The following is a 27236-nucleotide window of genomic DNA, read 5'->3' as shown; positions in this document are numbered from 1 at the left end:
TTTACTGATATATGGGGGAGCCAAACTGTGTTTTTTTTTTTTTTTAAAGATTTTATTTATTTATTTGACAGAGAGATCACAAGTCGGCGGAGAGTCAGGCAGAGAGAGAGAGAGAGAAGCAGGCTCCCGCTGAGCAAAGAGCCCGATGCGGGGCTTGATCCCAGGACACTGAGATCATGACCTGAGCCGAAGGCAGCGGCTTAATCCACTGAGCCACCCAGGCGCCCCCAAACTGTGTTGTTTTTTTTTTTTTTTTTTTTTAAAGATTTTATTTATTTGTTAGAGAGATACAGAGCACAAGCACAGGCAGACAGAGTGGCAGGCTAGAGGCAGAGGGAGAAGCAGGCTCCCTGCCAAGCAAGGAGCCCGATGTGGGACTCGATCCCAGAACGCTGGGATCATGACCTGAGCCGAAGGCAGCCGCTTAACCGACTGAGCCACCCAGGCGTCCCCAAACTGTGTTTTTAATGGTCTTATTTATTCAGTTTTAACTGAAGGTTTTGCCTACAGCAAAATCCTCCGTGTGTGTCCGCAGGACATGCGCAGACAGCTGTCCCCGCCCAGCTCTCCAGCAGGACACACCCTGGCTGTGACACACCAGGACGGCGCCCTGGTTCTCTTTCAACTCCTGCTCCAGCCACCAAGTCCCCCAACACTCAGGAAAGTAAAAACACTCTAACCAACACTCCCCTTCTGCCCCAAATCCCGTATCCACAAAGAGCAGGCTGCTCCAGCTGGGAGAGCCCGGAGATCTATTTCCGAGGTCGTGGTGTGAGAACAGCTGGGCCCCTGGCAGCATCTTGCTGATTCACTGTCTGCAGGCGACTCCATTTTCTCGTATTGTTTTTATACCAAAGAATGAAGCGGGAGCAGGAGGCCGCCAGGACACCACGTCCTGCAGGAAGGACGGTGTTCTCTATCTGCTCTTAAGGAGACTTGGAGAAACAACAGACGTGTTTTATCCCTACGTAGAAGATTCCTAAACCCTATTTCTTCCAAGTTTTTAGTTATCAGATGGGTGATACGCCTCTTCTGTCATTAACTCACACAATCTCTGCCGTTGGTTGTAACACCTGTGCCAGAAAACTAAGTGACGAAGCAAACACAGCATCCGTGGACTCAGTACCCGAATGCAGAGTGAGTCTGCCTCCGGCTGCCATCTCCGCTAACCTGCACGGGGCAACCACGGTGAGCAGCTCGGCCCCGCTGCCATGCCCAGTGGAGGTGGGACCTGCTGAGAAGCCGCGGAGAAGATGGAGTCAAATGGGGCAGACGACAGTCCAGAGGAAGGTCAACGTCCGCGGCGCAGCCCCAGCTACTGGACCGGCCTACGGCAGCGGCACTCTCCCTCCCGCTCTTCGCTGGAACACGGGACCCCAGGCAGGATTTTATTTTTACAACCGCACTATGCTGCCGGTCGAGCTCGGATCTCTTCTGTAATGGGCTCCTACATGACTCCGAACTAACCGTACGGGTAGTGATCTGCACTCTCCGACCCCTCGGCTGCGTTCCAAGTATCCATCTCACGGTCCCAGCGGAGCCCGACAGAGGTCACCGTGTGCTTCTCTCTCAATCTCACTGTTAGGTTCAGAGCCTACAGGGAGGATCTGTTTCTCATCAGAAGTTGTATTATTTCATGTTTAGTGTTCTCCTGTGTCTGCAAACTGATTTTTAAGTGTCAGGATATTTATTTCTAAGTGTGCTCAGCAGGCTGGTTAGTATTTTTAGGATCCACTTTCATCCCCTTAGAAACAGAAGTAAATGCGACGCTCACTTCACGCCACACCTCCAGTACCCGTCAGTCACACACTGGTTCTCCAAGGCTTGTTGGCTCCTTGCACATCAGGGCATAAGTCAGCAGGTCCTGCACGTCCAGCCCACATTCCCACGGTCCCCGGGCAATGTCAAGGAGCAGGTACTGTGTGGTCCCGTCGTACCAGACCCGACACTCCATGCTAATAACAGCCTCACGAGGGGCACCTGGGTGGCTCAGTGGGTTGGGCCTCTGCCTCTGGCCCGGGTCATGATCTCAGGGTCCTGGGATCGAGCCCCGCATTGGGCTCTCTACTCAGCGGGGAGCCTGCTTCCCCCACTCTCTTCCTGCCTCTCTGCCTACCTGTGATCTCTATCGAATAAATAAATAAAATCTTAAAAAAAAAACAGCTTCACGAGTCCCTCTCAGGCAGCTCACCATCTCTGACCAAAAACCAGGCACGGGAACATTTCTCCAGATTACTGCATTCCATCTGCTTCTCCTGGTCTGAAGGAGATCCAAATACTCCAGCTTATGAAACTACACTACATTTCCTAAATTACTACCAGTTTTCCTCAGGCTTATCAGAAAATGAACTGATACCAGTGTAACAAGAATGGGACAAAATGACTGTCCTATTGCATTCACTTCTCTAAAACCAGACACACACACGCAAATGTTAAGTGAGGAAATATATTTTGTAAGACAGAGATCAATACTGAGAGTTCCGTTTTTTGTCTGTTTGAAGTAGGCTGCACGCCCAGCATGGACCCCAGAGCGGGGCCTGAACTCATGACCCTGAGATCAAGACCCCTGCTGTGAACAAGAGTCGGACGCTTCGCCGGCTGAACCCCCAGGTGCCCCGCAGACCAGTGGTGATGAGCGACAACTGAACGCCTGAACTCTGACAAAGGTGCAAATTTGGTGACGCCAGCCAGGCCAATAGCACAATCACAGAATTCCCGGGACGGAACAGCTTCATGAAGAGCAGGCACGTCATCCACGAGTCGGGTGCGTGGCCCCGCTGGGAGCGCAGAAACCCAGCAGACGCATGGAAACCAGTCCGTGCAAGTCTTCAAGCCACAATGAGCTAGCCCACAGCCTGGTGGGTGCTGTGACTGCTGCTGCCATCAGTGATCCCAGCTGCCCAGGTGTCCCCATGCCCACAAGGAGGACCACGAGCTGACGTTTTCACTGGCTCGGTGTGCCGGGCTGCGAAGTGCCAGGCTTCTATCACCCATGACCCCCGAGGGCGAGGAGCTCTGTTCTTACTGCACAAGTGCCTGCTCCAGACCTGAGACGCGAACACTGCAGGTGATGTGGGGCAGGAAGCACACTTGAGCATGGCTGCTTGGGGCCCCAGTGGAGCCATGGGGTGGCGACCCCATCGTCACAGCGTCATACACTCAGCTCAGCAGACTCTGCACGCAGGCCAGCTCCATGGAAAACCTCTGTCTCACTTTCTGTCTCTGTTAGGCAGTAAAACCGAAGTCCCAGCAGCTGACACACTACTGCATGCATAAGGCCCGAGGGCTGGAGCGGCAGCAAGGAAGACAGACAGACACCGTGGCAGGCCGGACCACGTTTCCCTTCTTTCCCACTCGGTGATAAGATGTGCGGTTTGTTAAAAATATCATCTATAAATGTTTTCATACAAAAGGGAATGACTTGGGCCCATCCAACTGAACAAGAATGCCTTTATCCAGGGTAAAGCTCACTTTCTTTGTCCACTAAAAGCCAGGAAGAGTCGATTCGAAGAGCAGCATATCAGAGAGGGGAAAAATCACTACGGCAACACGGCTCCCATCTCTGCGGGGTGTTACAGCCGCACGATGGCAGGATGGTAGCAGGCAAGGTGTGTGTCACACATCCGGGTCCTCACCACGTGCACACCCTCCGTGAGCCACTCAACCTCTGCCGGCGGAGGCCGAGGGGCGTAAGGGTGACACAAGAGGACGTGTGAAGATAAAGGCGTGTGGTCACCAAGCACTGTCAGGCCACATCCGTCACTGGGACCACAGTGCACAAGGGCACGTTTCGGCTGGAACTTTTCCAGAAGACGGTACGCAGCACCACGGGCTCAAACTGTGACCTGGGACGAACTGCCCTGGGCGCGAGGATTTCCGGAAGACAGTCTTGGGGAGGAAGGACATGAAGGCTCCTGGCAACCATCGATTCTCCTCAGTGCTGGGCGTATACCTTTACTGCAATGCTAATCAAACCACTGAGTTCTACGTTACCACGTCTCAGTGTCCATATCCCTTCATTTATGGCATGAATTACCTTTCTTCCTTCTCGCTTCCCCTCATTCCCCAAACGTTCAAGTGCTTAGAAGTGTTAGTCACGTCTAGTAAGAAAAACAGGAGTCGCCAATTCCAGTCCCCGGGGAGCCAGGCACGTAGCACATAAAGGCCCACTCAAAAAGAACAGGAACCCAAGCCCGATGACCCGTGGCTCTGCTCGAGCCTCAGGGTGGGCTGCCCTGGTAGGCGGTGGGCAGTGTGGCAAACTAGAAAGCAGAGGCCTCGTTTAAAGTCAGCCAGTCGGCTGACCGCTGCCGTCCGAATCCAATGAGTCAGGCCTTCCTGGTTTCCAAAAGAAGCCAGGAATCTGGAATTTTTAGAAAACATTTTCATTAAAAATGCTGATTCACATGAATAAAATGGGCCAGTAAGGCCCATTTGTGGGATGTGGTGCAGTCCACGGACCACCAGGTTTCTGACCTTTGGTTTAGGGACGGAGAAGCACACGGACAGGCTACAACAGTCTTGCGCTCCATAAAGGACTCCCAACACGGTGGCTCGGAGAGATAAAAGTGAACCAACGGCGGGCATCTAAGGAGGCTGGAGCAGTCACGTCCAGCGGGCAGACCAGGGGAGGCTCCGGAGGGCCGTGCTGTTCGAACCGAACTCAGGAGTGGGGACGGCCCTCCTTTTGCTCTGGCTGCTCAGGGCGCGCAGGGAAGACCGGACCGTATGCGCACCTCTGCACTGGAGGCCCCCGCCCGGCTCCCCTCCCTGCAGCGCCCTCACCGCCACACCGCCACGTGCCTCATAACCCATGAAGCCCGGGCCCCCCTTGCTGGATCGTTACCCCCACCAGAACAGGGGTTCTGCCTCCTCTGTTCCCTGCTGTCCTCCAGAGAGCTGCCTGGCATATAGTGGGTCCTACTGACCACATGCTGGATAAATGAATGTGCATCTCCTGCGCAACTGGGACGTCTGGATCCTGGACAGTCTCCAGCAGCCCTTCGGGGGACCCCTCGTAAGCCCTCTGCTCCATTTCGTACGTGGCTAATGCAAACTTCACCTCTGCTCGCACCGCTGCTCCTGCCCGCCCCCTCTGTACGCAAGACTGGTATCCTTGACACTCAGAGAACAAGAAGCCCAGCACCCTGGGCTACAGACACCCTGTCACCCTTTGGCCACAGACACCCCGGCCTCCTGTACAAATTGGGGGAAGCACTCCTCTCGGCTAGAAGTAGGGATCCCTCCCTCTGCATAATTCTCCCTCTCTACTGGCTCCTTTCTAGCATTTTTAAAACAGATTTTATTTTGAGAGAGAGAGAAAGAGAGAGAGAGAGAAGCAGCACCCACGGATAGAAGTGGGGGGAGGGCAGAAAGAATCCCAAGGAGACCTCACACTGAGCCTCACACCAATGTGGGGCTTGATCTCGTGACCCTGAGATCATGGCCTGAGCTGAAACCAAGTGTCGATGCTCAACTGACTGAGCCCCCAGGTGACCCTCCAGCCTTTAAACAGGCTCCCAACTCTGTCTTAAATGAAGTCTCTACTCCCGATCCTGCCTCTAGTCCCCGCTGCTCTCCCACAGCTGCACCTCCAGCCCAAGCTCTGGCTGAGGCTGGCCTCTAACCGCCAAGGGCCAGGCGGCCCTGCTGTGCTTCTGCGGGAGTCAGCGAGTGACCTGCTCAAGGGCCCACTCTCCCCAGCTCTGAACCCTCTCTGCTCACCCTCCTTCTTTGCTTCCACACCCTTTCCAAGCCTTTCTGCTCCCTCTGTAGCAGCTCCGTCTCCTCTGGCTGTCTACCTCTGTCTCCAGGGCCTGCCACTGTCCCAATCCAGGGCCACCATCACCATCAAGACACTGGCTGAGCATGGCTGAGCAAAGCCTCTCCGGTTTTGCTTCCCACTGACCCATTCTTAATTTTATGGTTGGAATGATTCTACAAGTCTGTCTGAGCAACCGATTTGTTGAAAACCCCTCACTGGGGGCGCCTGGGTGGCTCTGGCGGTCAGGCGTCTGACTCTTGGTTTCAGCTCAGGTCGTGTGTCAGGCTTGTGTCAGGCTCCATGCAGAGTCTGCTTAGACAGGCTTTCCCTCTCCTCCTGCCCCTCTCCCCACGGCTCGTGCACGCTCTCTCTCTCAAACAAATCAATCTTAAAAAACAAATTTCGTGAACCAAATCACGAAAACTCACCGGCCTCTCTCCTCTGAATACAATCCAGCTCTCTCAAAGGCCTAAAAGGCCTTGCCCAATTTCCAGCTTCTCTCTGTAAGGCCTGTCACCCTAAAACTTACCCCAACCACTGGTTTCCCTCTGGACTGCTTTTTGTCCAGGTACTTGCCTTTCTGTCCACACGGAGGTTTAAAGAGGGCAGAGCTCCTGTCCCCTGCATTACTCTCTCCTGAGCCTCTGTGTCCTCTTCCTGGCCACAGTAGCATTCAATGATTTATTTCAAATGAGTGTATGCCTAATAAAAGGATGAAGGTACCAGTTCTAGAAGCATTAATACAGATGGGTACAAGAGCCCTGGAGTTCCTTACTAACCCTTACTGACTACGGGGCTCTGCTGGGTGATCAGAAATCCTGGGACTGAGGCGGCTGGGAGGTAGGAGCCAGGGGAATGGAAGTGACCAGCCTCAACTGGGCCTCCGACAGAGCTCTGGCGCTGGGGGCGCACCAATCGTTCTTTATTCATACCTGTACGAGTGATGTTCGATGGTCAGAATAATGATTTTCACCCACATCTCAGCCCGTGACAGAGGCAGCGAGCACTCAGCATCTGTTCGACGGCCGTCTAAGAGCCTTCCCGTATTACCGAGGCCCATAGCTAAAACACGTCGCTTGCCAGACTCCCTTGTAGGTTGGATTTTGGATGCAAATTCAGTTCCATACATGAGGTGACTGAGTGAGTGACCTTGCAGAAAGGACTCTATCCTTAGTCCTGTCTTCACGGCACATTTATAAAAATTTAGGGATGGTAGGAGAACTGAAGGAATAGCTTATATGGTGATTACAGATCAGGGTACAGAAAGATTTCGACAGGCTGGGGGACTGGAATGCAAAACTTTGCCAGGGCCCAAGTTCTACACTTGGGACACCAAGTGACCAAGTGCACATGAATAGTCCTGAGCGAGGAAGGGCTTCATAGTTGTCTTAACGGAAAGAAAAACTTCAGATTCTAGACTGAGTTTAGGACAAATAGTGAGGTGTGGCTCAGAAGGGCTAAGGGAAACTCAGAATTAGGAGTAGGAGTTTTAGGAGAGAAGGAACTTACAGCCTCGACTACTTCTGTACTTGTTAAAACCATACTTGGAAACCAGTGACGTCAGTTCTGGGCACAAAGACCCTCACAAGCCACGGCTTTTCCAGAGGACAACAAGGACTTAAAACCGGGACAAGGAGGAACAGTGGCGAGGAGCCGGGAGTATCTTCTGGAGAGCGGGTCACGACGACTACGTGCCACTGTCCGAAATCCTGCAACATGGGACAAGCAGCTTAGCCTTGCTTCATAGAATCCCAGAGGACACTACACAAGCAACTACAGACACCGGAAGGAAGCTGATGATCAGGCCCACGACAGCCGGAGTGCCCGGGAAAGAAGGGCGTTGGGCAGGAGGCGGCCTCCCTGGCGCTGGGATGGGCCTTGACGCAGCAGCCTCTAGCTGTGTGGGGAAAAGGAGATGGGGGAGGAAGGCCTAAGTGCGATGCCCTCACTGGGACTGGATTCTCCTTCTGGTTCTTCTGCACCCAGCACCCTGGGATTCGGTGAGCCCACTTCTTGCCCAGAGCACAGCGAGACCGCCACGTCAGGAGCCGATTCCCAGGCAGAAAGTGGGGCTGCTGTCAGCTCCTGCTGCACAGCCCAGCTGGGGCGCGCTGCATGTGTATTTTGTCACCACTCATGAGCCCCGCGGGAAGATTCTGGTCTGGTCTGGGAAGACTCTTTTCCACTACAGCGTCCAGCAGAGTGCCTTGCACAAAGCGGGAACTCAAGACCCAAGTTTTAGTCTAATTTTAGGATTTATCTCCCAGTTGGACTCACAGCACGACTCATATTGTGTAATGCCACTCTCACTACACGAACGGTTCCATTTCAGCACCAACCACACGTCAGGAAGGCCCACGGAGCTCTGAAGCCACCCGCACAGGGGCCGCCCCGCAGGCCAGTGACACCAGAAGTCCTGGCGATCGGCTCCCCAGCCCCTAAGCTCCCTAGCACTTCTCACCGAGCCAGGCATGAGGACCACTGGCTCAGCCCAGAAGGAAACGAAGACTTTTGTTAAGGAAACACCAGCCAACACAATGGTCGCCAGTCTTTCCTAAAGAGGATTCATGTCTTCTCTACCCTCCTCAACACTGGAAGTACCGAAAATCCTTCCTTTCTGGGTGGAAAGCTATCAGAGAATCCTCCTGTCTTTACTCTCTTGGGTAACATTTGAACACAGCACCACAAGGTGAAGGGCATGGAAATTAATGTCTTTCGCTGTATGAAAACCCCACTGAAGCGTGCGTATGTATGTAATGAGACCAAACGATCTTTTGAAACCCGAAAGTTCCCTAAGTGTCCCCGTACCTGGGCCGAGCAGCGGCGACCGACTGAGCTGGGCGCCAGCCGGGTGCGGCGGCGGCGTCTCGGCCACGTCCGCGCTGCTGCTCGCGGTGGCGGAGGCTGCGGCGGCGGCGGCCGTGGCACTGTTCTGCAGGCCTGGGTTGTTCCTATCCCACATGTTCACAGTCTTGTTGTGGTAGCTGCTCGGGTCGCCCCAAGCTGAGGTCCCGTCATCGATTTCCATTTTGCGCCGAATGGATGGCGGAGAAGGTTCCTCCCAGCCCGTGGCCTCGCTGCCGTCCTTCTGTGTGACGGGGACCGGCCCCCCGATCCAGCCGGTTCCAGTCTGTTTCACGGAAGCGGCTCCTCCCCAGTTACTCACACTGTTGTCTTGGGGTTTGCCCGCCCAGGTCTGCTGGGGGCCAGGTTTTAAAGACTCTCCCCAGTTTGTCCCTGGGTTCCCCTTTGTGTTTGTGCCGTTACCCCAGCCACCGGGCCCAGACCTGGGCGCTTCGTTCCAGCCAGAGCCGGACCGGTTACCGTCAGCATCCCAGCCAGAGCTATTTTTCTTCCCATCCCCCAAGTGTCCGAGGACAGAAGACGAATCGGCCCAGTCTCCCCCTCCTGCACTCCAGGCCGGATTAGATTTTTGTCCATCTCCCCAGTTCTGAGATTTGGGTTTCTGAGGCTCCCCCCAGGTGGGCGACTTGTCCTCCTGATTTACGGTCCCACTCCAAGCATGGCCACCCTTGGTGGCGGCAGCAGCATTACTGACAGCAGTAGAGCTTATCGAGTCCCCCCAAACCCCTGGGCCACTGGGCGCTTTGCTGCTGCCGTCTCCCCAGCCTGTGCTTGCTGGCCCAGCAGCCGGCGGCGCGCTGGCCCACCCGGACACTGAAGAGGTATTTGTACTGTTCACGATGGACCCGTCACTCTTCCCCCCTGAGTTTGAAGGCTGAGTAGCGGCACAGCCCCAGGCCTCTGTCCCATTGTCATTTTTTCTCTCAGACCTAGGGGACTCTTCAAATTCCCAGGCAGTGTTTTGCTTTACTGGAGTCTGTCCCCAACCAGTATTAGACAGAACTCTTGGGTCAAGATCGTTCCTTGGCAATTGGAGGTGCCCTTGGTCTATCATCCCTTTATCCCGCCTTCGGCCTTCTGCTCCTTCCCTCCCAGAGCTTCCTTCATTGTGACTGCCAGAGCCGTCGCTACTTCCTTCACTGGCTGTCGTTCCAGAAGACGCCGCTTTGGCCCAAGAGTTCATGTGCTCACTGCCGGGCTGCATGGCAGGATTCTGGCTGCTACCACTCGGACTGTCCCACGCCGCTGACCCTTTCCCACTGACGTCGCTGTTGGAATGCTGGTTTGGGGGCTTGCCCCATTCCCCATTCACACCGTTAGAGGTGCTCCGGCTGGGGTGGCCCCAAGCTCCCGAATGGATATGACTGGCGCCACTGCTGTTGCCACTGCCCCGTCCCCAGGCGAGGAGCCCAGGGCCGGCAGGAGGGCCGGAGTCCCAGGCGCTCCCTCCGCCACCTTCCTTCTGCACAGCACTGCTGGATCCATTCTGTTTAGCACTCAATGCTGAGTTCACAGTGTCTCCATTCCCCTGACCGAACCCAGAATTGCCACTTCCTGGGGCAGGGTTACCTGGGGACAGTCCCCACACCGAACTGCTGATTCCTTCAGCACCGCTCCCGCTGCCTTGAGAAACGGATGGTCCGCTAGCACCCGGAAGGCCGTGCAGGTGAGGCGGGACCATGGCCCCCACGCCCACAGCCATGCCCCAGTTTGGCAGTCCGTTGGTCTGCATTGCATTGACAGGGTTTGGTGAAGAGTTCATGGGGTTAGTGTTATTTGGTCCATCAGTGTTAAGGTTCTGAGGTTGTACGCTGAAAGACACATTCTGAGAAGTGGATGTTTGTGGTTCTGTGCTCTCTTGCGGCAGCAAGTTTCCCCAAGCACCTAAAGTGCCTGTTGGGTTCCCGTTCTGGTTGCCCGTATTTTGACCTATGGCACTGACCGGACTGCAAATACTGGAAGGGTTGCCTGTTGCCACAGTTCCTTCATGTCCAAGTACAGGCCAGGCGGCTGGGTTGGCATTAGGGTTAAGGTTAAGATTAATGCCTGCGTTGGAGTTGGAAGCACCCCAGCAATTCTGACTTCTCCCATCTCCGATCATGTTGTCCATTTTTCCATCCCCACCGCTGAGAGAGCAGTGAGCCGGGCCGGAGCTGGAGCCTGTGGCTACGCCCCACACTCTGGCTCCATTTCCATTACCGCTGGCGCCCCCCGCTCCGAGGGCACTCTGATTAGAAGGGCTTTGGACGAGTGCACCGTTGGTGCCGTTATTGCCATTTGTCTTCTTGCTATGTCCAGTGAAGGTGCCCTGGGCACTCCCCGTAGCCATGCTACTGTTCTCTGAGCCACAGTTGGAGGCAGAGTCAGTGTCTGTAGTACATTCTGAGGCAGAGTCAGTCTCCGCTCCTGTGATGGAAGGCCACGCCTCCTTGTCAGTCCTGTCTCTGATCACTTTCTCCCAGCTGCTGCTGGCTTCACCTCTGTACGTGGGCTGCTGTCCCCAGTGGGAGCTTTCATAGTGATCTGCCAATCCGCCGTGACTGAGATCTGAAAAACACGAAACACATTCAGAATTAGATCTTTCTCCCACTTGTCAATGAATCCCCTGTGAATTAGTCTTTGGGGGAAGATCCTTATTTCCAGGTTCAACGCTGACTGACAAATGTGAAAAAATGACTTAGGAAAAAAGTTACCTGCCTTCATAGTAAGTTCCCGTTTAAAAAAGAGCTTGTGTTTCTAGAACGGTATTAACCCTTACCACTACCCCATACCATTGTCCCTCCTGAGGAGACTTCATGGTGCACGTGAGCACGTGAGTGTCCCTGAAAGCCATCTGCAGGAAAGGAAGCCGCGTGGCAGGACCGCCCCAGGTAGGACACTGATGTGGCTGAGCTGCACCTGAACACACCCGGACTGCGGGGACACCACGAGCACGGGGCTTCTTAAATACCATCCGTAGTTCCCTTCCAGAACTCCAACCGGAGCTACGGCACAGTACAGCTACATGGCTCACTTAGTAGAAAACAACGGTAAACACAGTGCAGAACCATGTAAAAGAAGCAGAATTTTGGGGATGAGGGCCACAGGGAGAGAAGAGGCATTAGAAAATGCTATTATCGGGAGTACGGAGGGTTAAGACCGTTCATTACATTTCTATTACTTCTCTGTCATCACCAGCAATCACGGTTTGCCATTACTGAACACAAATAAGAACTCTGGGGACCTTCTCCCCTTGCTCTCCATCTCCTCCCTCCACAGTCTGCGCACTGGGGACCCCAGAGCGATGTGATGCGCTATCTTCCGTTCTAGCAGTCGTTTGATTTCACCCTTATGATCCTTTTAAAGAATCCAGTATGTGCCATCTGCATTTTATTTCCTAGGATTTCTAGTTATTTGACTATTTCTAACACTGCAATCCAACTTATAGTCCAATGAGTTTCCAGCAGACTCTATCTGAAGTATGGATCACTCCGAACTAAATAAAACATAAAAAAATTGATTTAATCTACGCATACAACAAATTCACACAGCTTAGAAATCCTTGATGGTTTCTTCGAACAGTACGATGTACAGATAACTGCAATAAAATATTTCTTCTCTTTTAGAACCTTTTCTTCATTATGTTTTCCTCACATTTTTAATAAGAAAAATTTTACTTCTGGGAAGTAAAACTGGGTTTCCAACAGAAAACCTCTTTTAAAGTTTACTGGAGTTAAAAGAAAAACAGCGGAAGTGTGTAAAGAATGATCAAAGAACATAGCTACAAAGAACATCCTAGCGACAACTTCAATCTTAAAAAAAAAAAAAGTTTAAAAGGGATGTAATGAATTCAGAATTTTGCTCTAGGTGTGCAGCAAAGGAAACCACCAGTAAGACAAAAAGGCAAGCTACCGAATGAGAGAAAGTATTTGCAAATGACATAGCTGACAAGGGGTTAATATTCAAAATATATGCAGAACCAGTACAACTCAACACCAAGAAACCCAAATAATCTGATTAAAAATGTGCAGAGGAGGGGTGCCTGGGTGGCTCTGCCAATTAAGCATCAACTCTTGTTTTCAGCTCAGGTCATGATCTCACTAGTTTTGCATGTGCTACTAAAACTAGCTTCTGTAATAACAAATTCAAAGAGGTCAATGTGCCACTCATCATTTAAGGCAGAAAATAAGACCAACTTAAAAAACCAGAGACTATGGAATGTTACCAGCAAACCTCCCAGAGTGCACTCTCCCAACAGCCCTGCTTCCCTCGGGGACAGGACACACCTAAGGACAGTACAAACCCAGACAGCAGGAGGTCGCTAACCTGGCTTACCAATGCATTCCTGGTGTACCTTTCGAATATGTATTATTATTTTTTCTATTCCATAATAGGTCACTATGCAAAGGAATCAGCTCTCTCTTAATGGTCTAGAGGGTTTGCGTGGAATGCCTTTTATCTGCTGCTTAGCCCCCAATCTGCTGGACTCATACTCGATTATGTGTCAGGTTTGAAATATGTATTTGCATGCTTGGCTACGAAGGACAGCATCACAAGCCAGTGGAGAAAGGAAGGACCGGCTAATCAATGCTATCGGGACAAGTGGCTAGCCATATGGAAAAAATCAGATCCCTGCCTCCAATCATAAAGAAAAATCAGCTCTAGATGGATTAAAGACCTAGTCACAATAGCAAGACTTCCTTAAGCTCAATAAGGAAATACAGGAGGCCATCTCTAGGACGTGGGACACTTCTCTTCCTAAGGAGTTGATAAATTTGACTCTGTTCATCTAAAAACCACCGTATGACAGCAGATATCATATAAAGGAAGCTTAAAAAAACAAACAAACAAAAAACAAAAACAAGCCACAGACAGGAAGAAGAGAGAACAGAATAAAGAATGAAGAATCCCTACAATTCGGGGTGCCTGGGTGGCTCAGTGGGTTAAGCCTCTGCCTTTGGCTCAGGTCATGATCCCAGGGTCCTGGGATCGACTCCACATCAGGCTCTCTGCTTCTTGGAGAGCCTGCTTCCCCCTCTCTCTCCCTGCCTGCCTCTCTGCCTACTTGTGATCTCTGTCAAATAAATATATAAAATCTTGTTAAAAAAAGTCCCTACAATTCAATAAGAACAAGACTAAAACCCAACAAGGGCAGGAAAAACAACAGGAAGAGGCAATCCAGAGAAGAGGCCCTTGACGGCCGCTAACACACGAAATAATAACCGATCTCATCAGTAATTGGGAAACGCACTTGAACACCGCGAGATGTCACTCACACTAAAACATGAGGCCTGGGATTCCTTTCGGGGGAGACGAAAATGTGACTGAGGAACATCTGTATCATTTCTAAGAGATATGAAGCAAACTTGACAACAGACTGTTACATGTGTACCTTGGATTCAGTTACACTAGTTTTTGCATAGTTTCTTCTATTTTAAAAATGTATCAAAAAATTGAAAAAAGTTAAATGCTTCATTGTGGTATCAAAATGACATAAAGGAATCCCAAAAGGGACCCAAGCAAAGCACCAGTGCTCCTCGCCACAGGGATGTATGAAGAGAAGCGGTCAAACCTGCACGGTCAGAAATGTGTGCGAACCTCACGCATGCAAGGAGACGCGGTGGGATGAAAGCCCGGTCTGGCCACCGGGTGCAGTGGCACTCTGAAGGGAGCCCTGGAGCACAGCTCTGCGGCCATCGTGTCTGCTGCACGGCAGCCAGCCAGCATGGGATTTCTGGACCAACCCAAGAATGTACACGTATGGAGCCCAAGCTGAGCGCCAGCTAAAGGCGCTCGCTATCCGAACAAGGCCTCGTGCCTTCTCCGCTCCGCAGAGACGGACTACATAAGCCCTAAGGTTTCAGCTGTAGACCGGATCATATCTAGAGCAGCCGTACCCTCCATGGTGACAGGAGACTCACACACGAAAGTACCGAGCCACAAAGCTGGCATGTTCAGTCTCAACCTCAGTATCAGAGCAAAGATTTCTTTTTATTGTGGTAAAATACACATTTCCCATCTTAGCCCTTTGTGAGTACACAATTCAGTGGGTTTAAGTACATTCACGTTGTACAAGCATCAGTGCTACATCCATCAGCCCAACCTGAAGGCGTAACCTATCACACAAGATGTCCTCTCGCCTCTTGCCCCCTCCCAGGCTCTGGTGACACTGTGACCCTATTCCACGTTCTTCTTATAAACAGAATCGACCACTATTTGTCCTTTTCCGTCTGGCTTACTTCTCTCAGCATCATGTTCTCAAGGTCCATCCACACTGCAGCAGGTGTCAGCACCCCCTTCCTCCTTTTTCAGGCTGAGCAACATTCTACTGCATGAATACACTGCGCCGTGTTCGCCGGCCCCTCCTCCACGGACGCCGCGGGCTGCTTCCCCCTTCCGGCTGTTGTGAATGGCGCTGCCGTCAACAGCCGTAGGCAAGTATCCGTTCCAGTCGCTGCTTGCAGCTCTTCTGGGTGCATCCCCAGAAGTGGCACGGCCGGATCATACGGTAAATCTAGGTTTAATCTTTTGAGCAACTGCCATACTGTTTCCCACCATAGCTGCGGCTCGGTAAGGATTCCTACCAGCAGGACACAGGGGCTCCATTTGCTCCACACCCCCCTTTTTTTCTTTTTAAAGATTTTATTTATTTATCTGACAGAGAGTGAGAGATCACAAGTAGGCAGAGCAGCAGGCAGAGGGAGAGGGGGAAGCAGCTCCCCGCCGCCGTTGCTCCACACCCTCGACCAGACCTGTTACCTTCTGTTGGAACAGCAGCCACGCGAACGGCTGGGAAGCGGCATTGCTGGGAAGTGGCATTGCGCTGAGACTTGGATTTGCATCTGCTTAATAATTAGTAATGTTGAGCTTCTTTTCACATGTAAAGCAAAGATACTTTAATAATAAAACTGTTTAATTTATTCTGTTGAAATGAACAGAGTCAAAGACAAGGAACTACACTGTCTGGAAATAAACAACCAAAAAACACAGTGAGTTTTCAATAAATATTGTAGAACGTTTCTAACATATGCCATCCTGCTACTCAGATGATTTTGTTTTGGACTTTCCTATAAATATTTATAATCAAAGTCTGAAACTGTAAATAAGAAATAGGAATACAAATGGCCAAAACATTTAATTTTTTTCAAAACCTTTTAAAAAAGATTTATTTATTTATTTATTGGGAGGGAGGGGCAGATGGAGAGAAAGAAAATCTCAAGCAGATTCCCCATGGAGCTCAAAGCCTGATGCTCAGGGCTCGGTCCCAGGACCCTGAGATCATAACCTGAGCCCAAACCAAGAGTTGGACACTTAACTTACTGAGCCACTTAGGTGCTCCTCCAAAACACTTAATTTTAGACACTGCGAGATGATAAATTATAGGGCAATGTTGCTGCTTAGGAGAAAAATAAATCACTCTAGATCTTTACATTCAGAACTATATAACAATCTGTAAGAAAAAGCAATTTATGAACTTCTCTACAGGGCAGGAAGAAGCTAGTGCCGATCAAACCAGAATTCTGCACTTTCACAGACCCTTCTTTCCCTCGAGATCTTTGTAAGAGCAGCAAAGGGCCAAGGACCAAAGGCTAACACTGGAATTAAGGAGATAATCATGTGAGATAGATAATGTTTTCATTTACGTAAATTAAAAAATCTCAAATTTCCCAAAAAACCCAGTCATTAGGATAAAAACCAGTAACAACGCCAAGCTGTAGCTGGGGCACGAGAGGGGCCAGTGCAGCATGGACCGTCTCTAACAAACACGTCTGCCCTCTCAAGAAGCGATCGCCGTGGTGAGAAGGCTCCCGCTGGTGCCCACTCCTCCCAGTGTGGGGCAGGACTAGCCCCAACGCGGCAGTGCTCACTATCTGAAACAACACAAGGGCAGGATCAAGTCATGCCTGTGAGTTTAATACTGAATGGCTCCAGAATCTTCCATTTAAAAATGAGAAACAGAGGGGCACCTGGCTGGCTCGGTTGGAAGAGTACCTGACTCTTGATCTCAGGGTTGGGAGTCTGAGCACCATGGTGGGTGCAGAGATTACCTGCAATGAATAAATCTTAAAGAGAGAGAGAGAGAAACAAAAGCTCCCCGTGGATACCCACCGGAGCTCCCCCATCTCCTGACTGGACTGTTACAGCAGCTCTAGGCAGCGTCCTCATCCCCACCCGTGCTCCCCTCCAGGGCACGCTACAGGTGCACCTTCCAAGCGCACAGCCGGACGCGGCAGATCACGGTGCCTGAACACCTCATGGGTTTCTTCGCTCCTGTAAGCAGCCCCAGGCCTGATTCTCTCTGGGGACCTCACTTCCCATCGTCCTTCCCCTCTCGGCGCTCAAGCCAGCTCCTCTAGGTGCCGTCTGCGCAGGGCTCCCCCGGCCACAGGGCTCGGCAGCGGCGTCCCCGACCTGGACGTGACGGCTACTCTGTTGTCGCAACGTGGCAGACACTTCATCTGAGCAGCTCCCCCACCTGCCGCCCCGTGCTGGGGACCCCCGCCACAGTCATCCTAACAGTCTGCCTCTGCTTTCACTTCATTTAGACCAGGGGTTGGCAGACACTTTCTGTAAAGGGCCAGATAGTAAATATTTTAGGCTCTGCGGGCCAGATGGTCTCAGAAACTACTAGTCAATCCCGTCACTGTGGGGTAAGCGCCGTCATAGAGAATACGTTGTCAATGAACGAGTATGGCTGTGTCCCAGCCCGACTTTATTCACAAAAGCAGGCGGCAGGCTGGATCCGGCTTGCGGGCCATGGCTTGCCAAGCCCGGGTTTAGATGGCAGCTATCACGGGGTGCCTCCCGCCTGCGGGCTCCATGTTGGGGACACGGTGTCGAACAGGACAGACAAGCTCCTTCTCCCCGCAGGGCACACATCTTGGTGTGCGCTCTCCATCCGTGACGGCCTGCCTCTCCCTCTTGGCTGTAAACTCGGACAAGGTAAGGGCTGCCCGTTTTTTCCCCTCCAGTTTTTATTATTTTTTTTTATTTTTATTTTATTATTATTATTTTTTAAGATTTTATTTATTTATTTGAGAGAGAGACAGTGAGAGAGAGCATGAGCGAGGAGAAGGTCAGAGAGCGAAGCAGACTCCCCATGGAGCTGGGAGCCCGATGCGGGACTCGATCCCGGGACTCCGGGATCATGACCTGAGCCGAAGGCAGTCGTCCAACCAACTGAGCCACCCAGGCGTCCCTCCCCTCCAGTTTTTAGCGGAGCAGCTGACGCACCATCGCCAGTGAAATCAAGTTTAGATACAGTCTACATTCAGTTGAAGTGGTAAATGACGCTACAAATCTACAGTTTCTTTCGAAGGTAAGTTCTAGAACCGGAGGGGTCGATCCTCCCGGGGTCCTGGAGAAGCTGCGGGCTCCTGGCGACCTCCTGTCCACAGGACAGTATCATCTGCGGCTGACATTTAACGTCTGTCCTGCCGTCACTGGGCACCGCTACACCTTCCTCCTCCTTTCCCTATGTCAGTTGTTCTTCTGTTTCTTACTTCTGTGGTTTTTCAACATCAAAATAAAGTAGGTCCCCAAATATTAATTCAGGGGCAGTGCGCAGGAATAGGAAGTGCTTAAAATGTAAAAAAAAACAAACAGAAGGTATTCTTGTGTTTATTCTACCATTTAAAAGCCCTCTTTCCCCAGGCATGTTTTAGTTATTTCTCTGAAAATCAAGAATGAAAAAAAAAAAGACAAAGCCAGGCACTATATAGCACGCTGAGCTACTGGTCACTGTCAGAAACAATTCCAAGGTAGCGCACCCTATCATTTTCCTTTCCGAGTGTGGAGGTGGGGTCAGCAAGCACAGACGGGGGCGCCTGGCTGGCTTGGCGGGAAGAGCGGGCGACTCCTCATCTTGGGGGTGTGACCTTGAGCCCCATGCTGGGCTCAGCGATTACTAAACAAATAAAACTTAAAAATAAATAGAGGGATCCCTGGGTGGCTCAGTGGGTTAAGCCTCTGCCTTCGGCTCAGGTCATGGTCTCAGGGTCTTGGGATCGAGCCCCACATTGGGTTCTCTGCTCAGCAGGGAGCCTGCTTCCTCCTCTCTCTCTGCCTGCTTCTCTGCCTACTTGTGATCTCTGCCTGTCAAATAAGTAAATAAAAAATCTTTAAAAAAAAATAATAAATATAGAGACAATTCAACTGCTATCAAGAGTATTATTTGGGTCAACTGGTGAAATTTAAATGTATTACATTTAATATTAGATAATAGGATTATACCAAAGTTAAATTTCCTAATTTGTCTTTTATATGACCATACTACAACTGTACATCTTTGTATACAGGTGTATATTAAGGGTTATGGTATCTGCAATTTATTTTCAAATGCTGCCCCAACAAAATAAACAAACGAGCACACTTGTGGGATGAGACCCATGCAGGATGACCAACAGGAAGCCCAGATCACATACAGCAAAGATTAGTAGAGCATCCCTCCTGTATTTTTTGTTAAAAATAAAAGTTCTCATTTTCTATACATTAGCAAGTTTGGAACACCCAGCCCCTGTCAGAGATACCGGAGTTATCTTTTTTTTTTTTTTTAAAGATTTTATTTGTTTGTTTGTCAGAGCAAGCTAGCGCAGGACTGAGCTCTTCCAGCCAAGCCAGCCAGGCGCCCCCGTCTGCTCTGCTCAAGGAGAGCAGAGCAGGAGAAGCGGGAGGCAGAGGGAGAAGCAGGCTCCCAGGGAGCCTGATGTGGGACTGGATCCCGCACCCTGGGATCATGACCTGAGCAGAAGGCAGATGCTTCATGGATGGAGCCGCCCAGGTGTCCTGATAACAGAGTTACCTCTGACAGAAAGCCAATTGCTTTGCCAGGAGACAGCCCATTTAGTCCCCCCCTCCCCAGACACCAGCACTGCTAAGGCCGTCAGGCCTTTGAAAACACAACTGAGCCCACACGAGCGGTCCCTGGCATGGAACACACAGGGCAAGAAGGAATGAGCGCAGCCCTCAGACAGTCCTTCCTGCCACGAAACCCCCACGCCCCCCTCCCCGGCAGGAGACCACAGTACGCCTGTGTATGACACCTGGGACCCAGAACTGGGAGACCAGCAGAAGATACACACATCAGGCTGTAGAATTAATATTAGAATGTCAGAATTCCTTCCTTACTTTTTATATTGAAAAATAAATATGAATGCTAATTTTTCTCTAGTCCCCACTTTGGTGGCCGTAGTTGAGGCTAAGATGGCAATGATAATGTAATCCGAAGGCCCTGCTGTGGGAGAGATGGAGATGGCATGATATTCAGGTGGCAGAATTCACAGGACCTGGTGAAAGATGGGGCATGTGCGGAGCAGATGGGGAGGATTCAAGCGTGATGCCCAGATCTGGGGTTTGGGCCCTGAGTGGACGGTCGTTCCAACCACTGAGCTCGGGAGTACTGGGGTAACAGTTCTGGGAAGGGAGGGCTGGGGGGAGGAGGTGCTGGGTGCACACAGGGCCATGTGAGTCTGGGTGGTTGTATGACACCCAAGCAGATCTGCTCCAAGGTCCTGGGAGAAATGAGCCAGAAGCTCAGATGTGAGGGTTTCAGCTCCTGAGCACAGGGTATGCCCGTCCCCTCCGATCTGTGTGTGGACTAGCCCAGCATTGCAGGTGCTTTATCTAGATCCTTAAAAGGCCCTTACTGCCACTCCGGTCTCTTCTCTAGGCCTGGCACCCCCTCGACACCCCAGTCAAGTGGGAGCGGTATCTAACAGGCGCTGAGAAATCTGGACACTGTTACTGAGCAGTACCCTTTTCCTCAAAATCAAGAACATGTCTGCAAGTGGTGAGGACCAGGAGACAAGTGCTCGGAACTCAGAGGTGAGGCGAATGCTCTAGAACTTGGGATGAACAGTGGGGAGGGGAAAAGGGAGCAAGAAGACTAAGGGAGAAGAGCAAAAGGACGGGAGAGATGAGAGCAGACGAAGAAATGTCTCAGGAAAGGTGTTCTGCTGAACGGCACGTGGCCCTGTGCTCTGGCAAGGCGGCGACAAAGGGGAGGTGACACTGCTACCAGGGGGGGTCCCAAGAAGCTTGGTTCTCACCGCTGCATGGAAATGCCTGTGTCCACTTTGAAACAAGGGCTTCTGTCCTCCAGACCGCAAAGACTGGCGATCCTTATACATGGAACTCTTCAGAAGGGCTGAAAATGAGGCTAACTGGGTAATTTGCTGCTCTTTTATTAATGGTTTATTACTTACTCTGTGAACTACTAAATCTAGGTTTCTATTTAAATGTTTTCAGTTGTAAGGAAAAAAGTGAGAGAGACAGTTACTATGATGGTTTTCATCGTGATTAAACTCTCAGACCTCCAGTACTTTAAGTACTTCTGTGGGCACTGCTCAGATACATAGAAACCAAAAAGCTACAGATGAACAGTAAAACTTCTTCAGCACGTGGTGCTGTACTTCTGATTTTGGGCCCTACCCGTAAGTTCTTAGTGCCCCAGGAACGCTCTTTGCAAAGAGAACCCCAGGCCACGGTGGGGACAGGCGTGACCCAGGCAGGCTCCGCCCCACGCCTCAGTTTTTCCTTAGTCCCCTTCTTTCACTTGTGTCTTGTTTTGCCATTTGTTTTTCCTGCTCAAGAAGTTTAGCAATGAGAAACAGTCATGTCCTATCACTCTAATATTTAAAAATGTAATAGTTTGAGGGGCACCTGAGGGCCTCAGTTGGTTAAGCGTCTGCCTTTGGCTCAGGTGCTGATCAGGGTCCTGGGACTGAGCCCGAGTCTCTGGCTCCCCGCTCAGCAGGAAGCCTGCCTCTCCCTCTCTATCTGCCTGCCCCTGCTTGTGTGCTCTCTCTCTCTCTCAAATAAATACATCAGTAAAAGCTTTAAAAAATAATAGTTTGAACATAAAAATATATTTGAAACCTCGAAAGGTCTCAAAAGCTAAAGCAGAAAGTTGTGATTTTAATGCAATGGCGATGGCTTTCAGAAACGGGCTCAAGTGGGTTTGGAAGTGCCGCTCAGCACAGGCGTCTTAGCGCCGTGGCAGACACCGCCCAAGCAACGGAACTCGGACAGCAGAGCGGATGCTGCCAGCACACAGAGGTGTTAACCCCAGGGCCGCTGTGGAAGATGAGGGCTGCATCCACTCCCCACTGTCTCCTCCCCACTCAGACTCCTTTCAAGTCTTCCGTGGGTCTCTGAGGGGCACGGTTTAAGCAGCTCTGTTCCAGGGAACCCCTAAAAGTCTCTCTCCACCTCCCACTCCTCACCGTCACCACCACCCTCATCACCAGCACCATCGGCACCGTCACCACTGCCACACTCGTCACCACCGCCACCTTCGTCACCAGCACCATCTACCACCATCACAACATATTCTGATGGGAGAATTTATTCCAAAAATGACAATTTCAAAGATCATTATTGTTTTTATGTTTAAGGTACACCACTCTAAGAGAACGTTATGACTCTGACACTATTTGAAGAACACACTTTGCATTAACCAAAGGCTCTTGACTGTGTTATCAATTCACCAGTCCCTGTTCTAGTCCTAGTTTAAAAGAGAACCATGGGGGAAAATTTTTGTGAAATGACTTATTTGCAGGAGCAAGCACTCCGAAATGAATGAAAACTCTGAAATAAACCAAGACTGAATTCCCATACAACTGCTCTAGATTCTCCTGCACAACCCAGGAGCTCTGAAAGGGTAAAACCCATACCGGTAATACGCAACAAGTCCGGGAGAGTTTATAAAACGGGGCTGTCCTGTCTATCAGGCGTGACACAACACTTTGAAATCCTGAAGTATCTCCACCACAATGCATTAACTCAACTCTAACAAAATTAGGTCCATTTTACAGATGGGGAAACAGAGGCTCAGAGACGTCAAACTCAGAAAAGGTGTTAATAAGTAAGAAGCAGTAAGGGCCGGACCGAGAGCTGCGTCTACTGCTCCTTCCGCTCCACCATTCTACTACCAAAATACCCCCCCCCAAAAAGCCTTAGAAAGAAAAAAGTCATGAGGTTTGTTTATTATGTTAAATTCTCTTTTCTTCTGCTACTTAAATGGTCTACACATTCTAAAAACACGTATCTCTATAAAAATCTAAGTAACATAACTGTCTTAAGTGATTAATTTAAAAAGGATTACACAATAGCATGATTTAAAGAGAAAAGCTTTTTTTTTTTAAGTTCCAAAATGTTACCATATAAAGATTAAATTTTCAAGGAAAAGTATTTAACAAAGAGCTTCCAGAAGCTGGAGTAGGCAAAATTTTACCGAGGTATCAAATTCGTCTGACAGGGACGTGCGGACAGGGCTTGCTCGAGCTGTGCGGGATGCGGAATTAGCACCAACAGCAACCCGAGCGCGGAGCTCATTCTTTGCACCCACCAGCCCTGGACTGAAATGCCGAAACATTAAAGCATACGTTATACAAAGTGGTTCCAAATACTTTCCCCTAGTTGAGATGCGTCTCCTAGCGCTAACCAATAACACAAGTTTCCTGCCACTTCTTTCAAGAAGCGGGATAAATGTTAACAACTGTTTTCGGCTTCTGAGAAGCAAAGATGCCTCCTCCCCTTCCACCGCGTTTCACGTGTGCGAGAACCTCGCGGAGAAAGCGCTTTGAATTCAGAACTGCCAGGCGGGACAGACTCTAGACATTTCATCTGTCAACCTCCACAACCCCAAGGAATTATGAAACACGGGCGGAGTACAGGTTTGCTGGAAACAATACTCAGAGCGTACACAGACTCCGAACTGGGGCCTGTGCTCGCTGCAACGCAGCCGGGGACGAGCGTGCTTCCTCCGGGTTAAGAGCCTATCCGCACCGCCCCAGCACCGAGGGGCAGAAGGCGCTGCCTGGCGCTTGGGGAGGGCGCGCCGGGAGCTCCGGAGGCGAGGGAGGGCGGCGGTCACCATCCCGGTCGCGGCCATGGTCGCCGCAGCGGCGACGGAGGGGCCGCCCCGCGCGGTCCGGCCGCTCCTTTCCAAGACGCCATTTTAGCCAGGCGGAGCCACGGCCAGGGCCCGGCCGCAGAGCCCCAGCCCCCGCCTCCGCCGCGGCCGCCGCGCTCCCTCTCCTGCTCTAGCCGCCGGGGGTGGGGTATCTGCGGGCAGGGGCCGCCCGAGGCCCCGGAAGACGCTACCTGGCGAGCCGGCCGGGACGCGCAGCTCCACCATGTCGGCCGCGCGCCGCAGGAGCCTCCCGCTGGACTCCCCCGCCGGCCGGGGCCCCGGCAACCTGCGGGCGCCCGCGGGGCAGGGGCCAGCCGTGCCCTTTCCGCTCGGGGAGGTGTCCGATTCATCCCCTTCGGCGAGGGGAGGCGTCCACAGAGGGGATCTGGAAGCTCTGATGATCTAATTGCAGCTGACACTAAACCGATCTTCCTTCCTCTTTAAATTCTTTCGACTGTCACCAACGTTTGCACTTGAGGACCAGCTACAGGGAGCACCAGGGCCCTCTTCTGCTGTCCTGAAAGTCAGCCGAAGAAGAAGAAGAACGCAGTGCCCGGCCGCATGCAGACAGCGGCCGCTCTAACACACTCCGCCTTTGCTGCGCATTCCTCCTTCCTTCTTGCTTTTCCTAAACAACCCTGCAACATTTGGCACACCAACACTGGCGATAATATTCTAAACGAGCCCCATATGTAAACTGGCAAGTGTCCAACTTCTTAATTACTTTCCTGCCTCTATCTAAAAAAGATCTAAGTAGCAAACACCACGCTACTGCATGTGAAGCAAAGCCTCTGTTTATAAATGTTCGAAGCCGCCACCAAAACAATACATTGTTCTGCCTTCAGCACAATGAAAAAGAGGTTTGGTCTGCTTTTTTTTTTTTTTTTTTGAAGATAAAAGCTCTCAAGTGTTTGGAGCTAGAGCTATGCAGCAGACTTGCAAGAACATAGTCTGCCTAGAAAACCACATGACAAAATGACATTTTTCTGGAACCTGAGTCGTGTGACACCGCATCGATACACCACCACTTATCTTACCAGCTGCATCTGCCAGTTGGCTAAATGAGCTCCCTTCCAAATGCATACATGAATTAAAAAATCCATTTTCCCCTGCATTTTTTTTTTTTTTTTTTTTTAGAAGGCCAGGGTTTTACTTCAGGACAAATAAATACGGAACCTGGACTGGGACTGGGCGGAACCCTGTCCTCTCCGCCTCATTCTGCAGGAGCCCCCTCCACCCCTGACAACTCGTGCGAATGTCTTCACTGCCAGTGAGGGAAGACCTGAGACCCAGCACGAGTTCCACCAGTTCCCGACCACAGATCCTGCTCCAGCTCCGTATGGCAAAGCACGATGTCAGTCACTGCTAGGTTAGTAACGTTCCTCCGTTTGTAAGTGCTCCAGAGAGACGACAGCAGACACTTGACATTCTCAATGCACCTACTGCCAGTTCATGCCACAGAGCAAGCGATACTGCAGAGCAACAGGGTGTGGGTGGGGAAAGAGAAGTACTCCCAGCTAGAACAGCTGGGTCAGGACGGGTGCCGGGGTGACTCAGCCGGTCAACCCCCTGACTCTTGATCTCAGCTCAGGTTTTGATCTTAGGGTTGTGAGTTCAAGCCCAGCGTGGGGCTCCATGCCAGGTATGGAGCCTACTTCAAAATAAATAAAATAAAAAGAATACCTGGGCCAGGAGATAGGACCACCTAAAATTTTTTATAAATTCTACCCACTGCCCTCCCCAGCGGCCGGACTGGTTACCTCCCCACCTGCAACAAATCGGAGCTGCCCTTTCCCAGGCCCTCAGCAGTCTGGCAGAGTGTTCGTTCTGGGGTCTTGCTGTGAAGCACCTGGGCCCAGCACACGGAAAACACTCAGTCCAAGGTCCCGCTGCTATTTCAACAGACTGTCAAGCAGGGCCGTCTGGTAAGTGAAAACCGGTGCATCTCTCGTTTTCATTTTAGTTTTCCCCTGGTCACAAATAATACTAGCTCTCAACCAGTTTAGTAGCTTTAGGATCTGGAGATAGTCTGCGTCACCTCCGACAGTTCCCATGTTTGTCTCGTGTAGGGTCTTCTAGCACCATGTTGACAGAAGCCACCACGTGCCCAGCAGTTCGGGAAGCCGGGCCGTGCTAACCTAAGCCTGGGCAGGCGCATGTGCGTGTGTGCGCACATTTTCCCGGGTCCCTCCAGTGCATCCTATCTCATCAATTTATCGGTTTACTCTCGCTCCAGTAAGTTTTTGTGCTACTTTATTGCTTCACTGAGTAATACAAACAGCGCCCTTCCCAGCCCACCTCCTCCTCCTGTGCCCCCGGCCACACCAAACCACCTTTACCACCCTTGCAGGCTCCTCCATCACCTGCCTTTCACAGCTAATCCAAAACTCAGCTCAGGTCGCCTCCACGGGAAAGCCTTCCTGGACCATCCCCTGTCCTCGGTCTGGGTTAACGGGCATGTGGCCCCCCACAGTTATCTTTTAGTGGCCCCCCAGCCCACTTCGGCATGACTATTATCCTATTATCCCTATACTTGGTAGGCATTCAATAAACATTTTGCCCAGTGACTTAATGCAGATATGCTTGAAGAGACAACACGGGGGTGCCTGGGTGCCTCAATTGGCTGGGTGACTGCCTTCAGCTCAGGTCATGATCCTGGAGGCCCGGGATCGAGTCCTGCATCGGGCTCCCTGCTCAGTGGGGAGTCTGCTTCTCCCTCTGACCCTCCCCACTCTCGTGCTATCAAATAAATAAATAAGATCTTTGGGGCACCTGGGTGGCTCAGTGGGTTAAAGCCTCTGCCTTCGGCTCAGGTTATGATCCCGGGATCCTGGCATTGAGCTCCGCATTGGGCTCTCTGCTCAGCAGGGAGCCTGCTTCCTCCTCTCTCTCTGTCTGCCTCTCTGCCTACTTGTGATCTCTGTCTGTCAAATAAATAAAATCTTAAAAAAAAAAAAAAACTTAAAAAAAAAAAAAGAGAGACAACACGGTTCTGGCAGGTTAGCCTCTCCTCCGTCAGAGGTGTGCGGCTGCCGCCTAGGCATTCTGATGGAGTCACCAGAGCAAAGACAGTGCGAAAGTATTAAGCTCGTGTATCGGCTTGTCAAAAACTGGCAAAAACTGGCACCGTGATGTTCCCATATGAACAAGTTTGACAGATTACTGTAAATTAGGTGAATCACAACAAAATTTAACAAGAGCCAGACTGATCTACTGACTTCACACCCTTTCCCAGAGCATGTGGGACCTAAAGGAAAGGAGGAGCACAGGAGTGACAGGCTGGGTCCCTCTCCGCACTCTACCACTACCTTATGTGACAGGAGAGAAAATGGATCTACGCTCGCTGGCCTAAAACGAGTATGACTTCAGTTTTCAATTCTTTTACACACATTCCTGTTTCTACACCTCCACTGTTCCCTGGTGAGTGCTTTCCGTATACGGGGTGGACAAGATTGCTTTCCCTTCCTCTCGCAAACCCTGTGACAGTCCCCTGCAGAGGGAGGAGGCAGTAAGGCAGCCCAGCCCTCAGATGAGGGGGAACCAGGATGCTCCTTAATTTCAGCAGGTTTGTACTACACAACTTAAAGCTATGACGAAGGTGATTCAAAGTCCACTGATTCCTTCCAGGCATATTTAACCTTCTTTACTCTTTGCCAATCAAACTAAACCTTTACGGGTGTGTGTGTGTGTGTGTGTGTGTGTGTGTGCGCGCGC

General features: G+C 51.1%; 1 protein-coding gene and 1 long non-coding RNA gene across 9 annotated transcripts in view; one reads left to right on the top strand and one right to left on the bottom strand.

The window, feature by feature from the left end:
• Positions 1-27236, bottom strand: part of TNRC6C (trinucleotide repeat containing adaptor 6C) — a 95269-nt gene that overhangs the window by 43553 nt on the left and 24480 nt on the right. For 6 of the 7 annotated variants that reach the window (XM_032321879.1, XM_032321872.1, XM_032321874.1 and 3 more), the window contains one exon: positions 8573-11176. In XM_032321879.1, the coding sequence (XP_032177770.1) occupies positions 8573-10958 (2386 nt within the window). In that variant the 5' untranslated portion in view covers positions 10959-11176. Of the gene's footprint in view, positions 1-8572; positions 11177-23713; positions 24006-27236 lie in introns of those variants that run through there. The other variant, XM_032321878.1, reaches the window with a different exon arrangement.
• Positions 22870-26179, top strand: LOC116578042. 2 transcript variants are annotated; one of them, XR_004280708.1, is made up of 4 exons: positions 22870-23283; positions 24001-24891; positions 25267-25447; positions 25592-26179. It is a non-coding gene; the product is annotated as an uncharacterized LOC116578042 (long non-coding RNA). The 2 variants fall into 2 exon arrangements; XR_004280707.1 differs by having other exon boundaries at positions 25267-26179.

This window comes from Mustela erminea, chromosome 18 (genome assembly GCF_009829155.1).
Source record: "Mustela erminea isolate mMusErm1 chromosome 18, mMusErm1.Pri, whole genome shotgun sequence".
In the NCBI taxonomy this organism is placed as follows: domain Eukaryota; kingdom Metazoa; phylum Chordata; class Mammalia; order Carnivora; family Mustelidae; genus Mustela; species Mustela erminea.
Note: the sequence above shows the minus strand (reverse complement) of the source record. Positions and strands in the feature narration are given on the sequence as shown.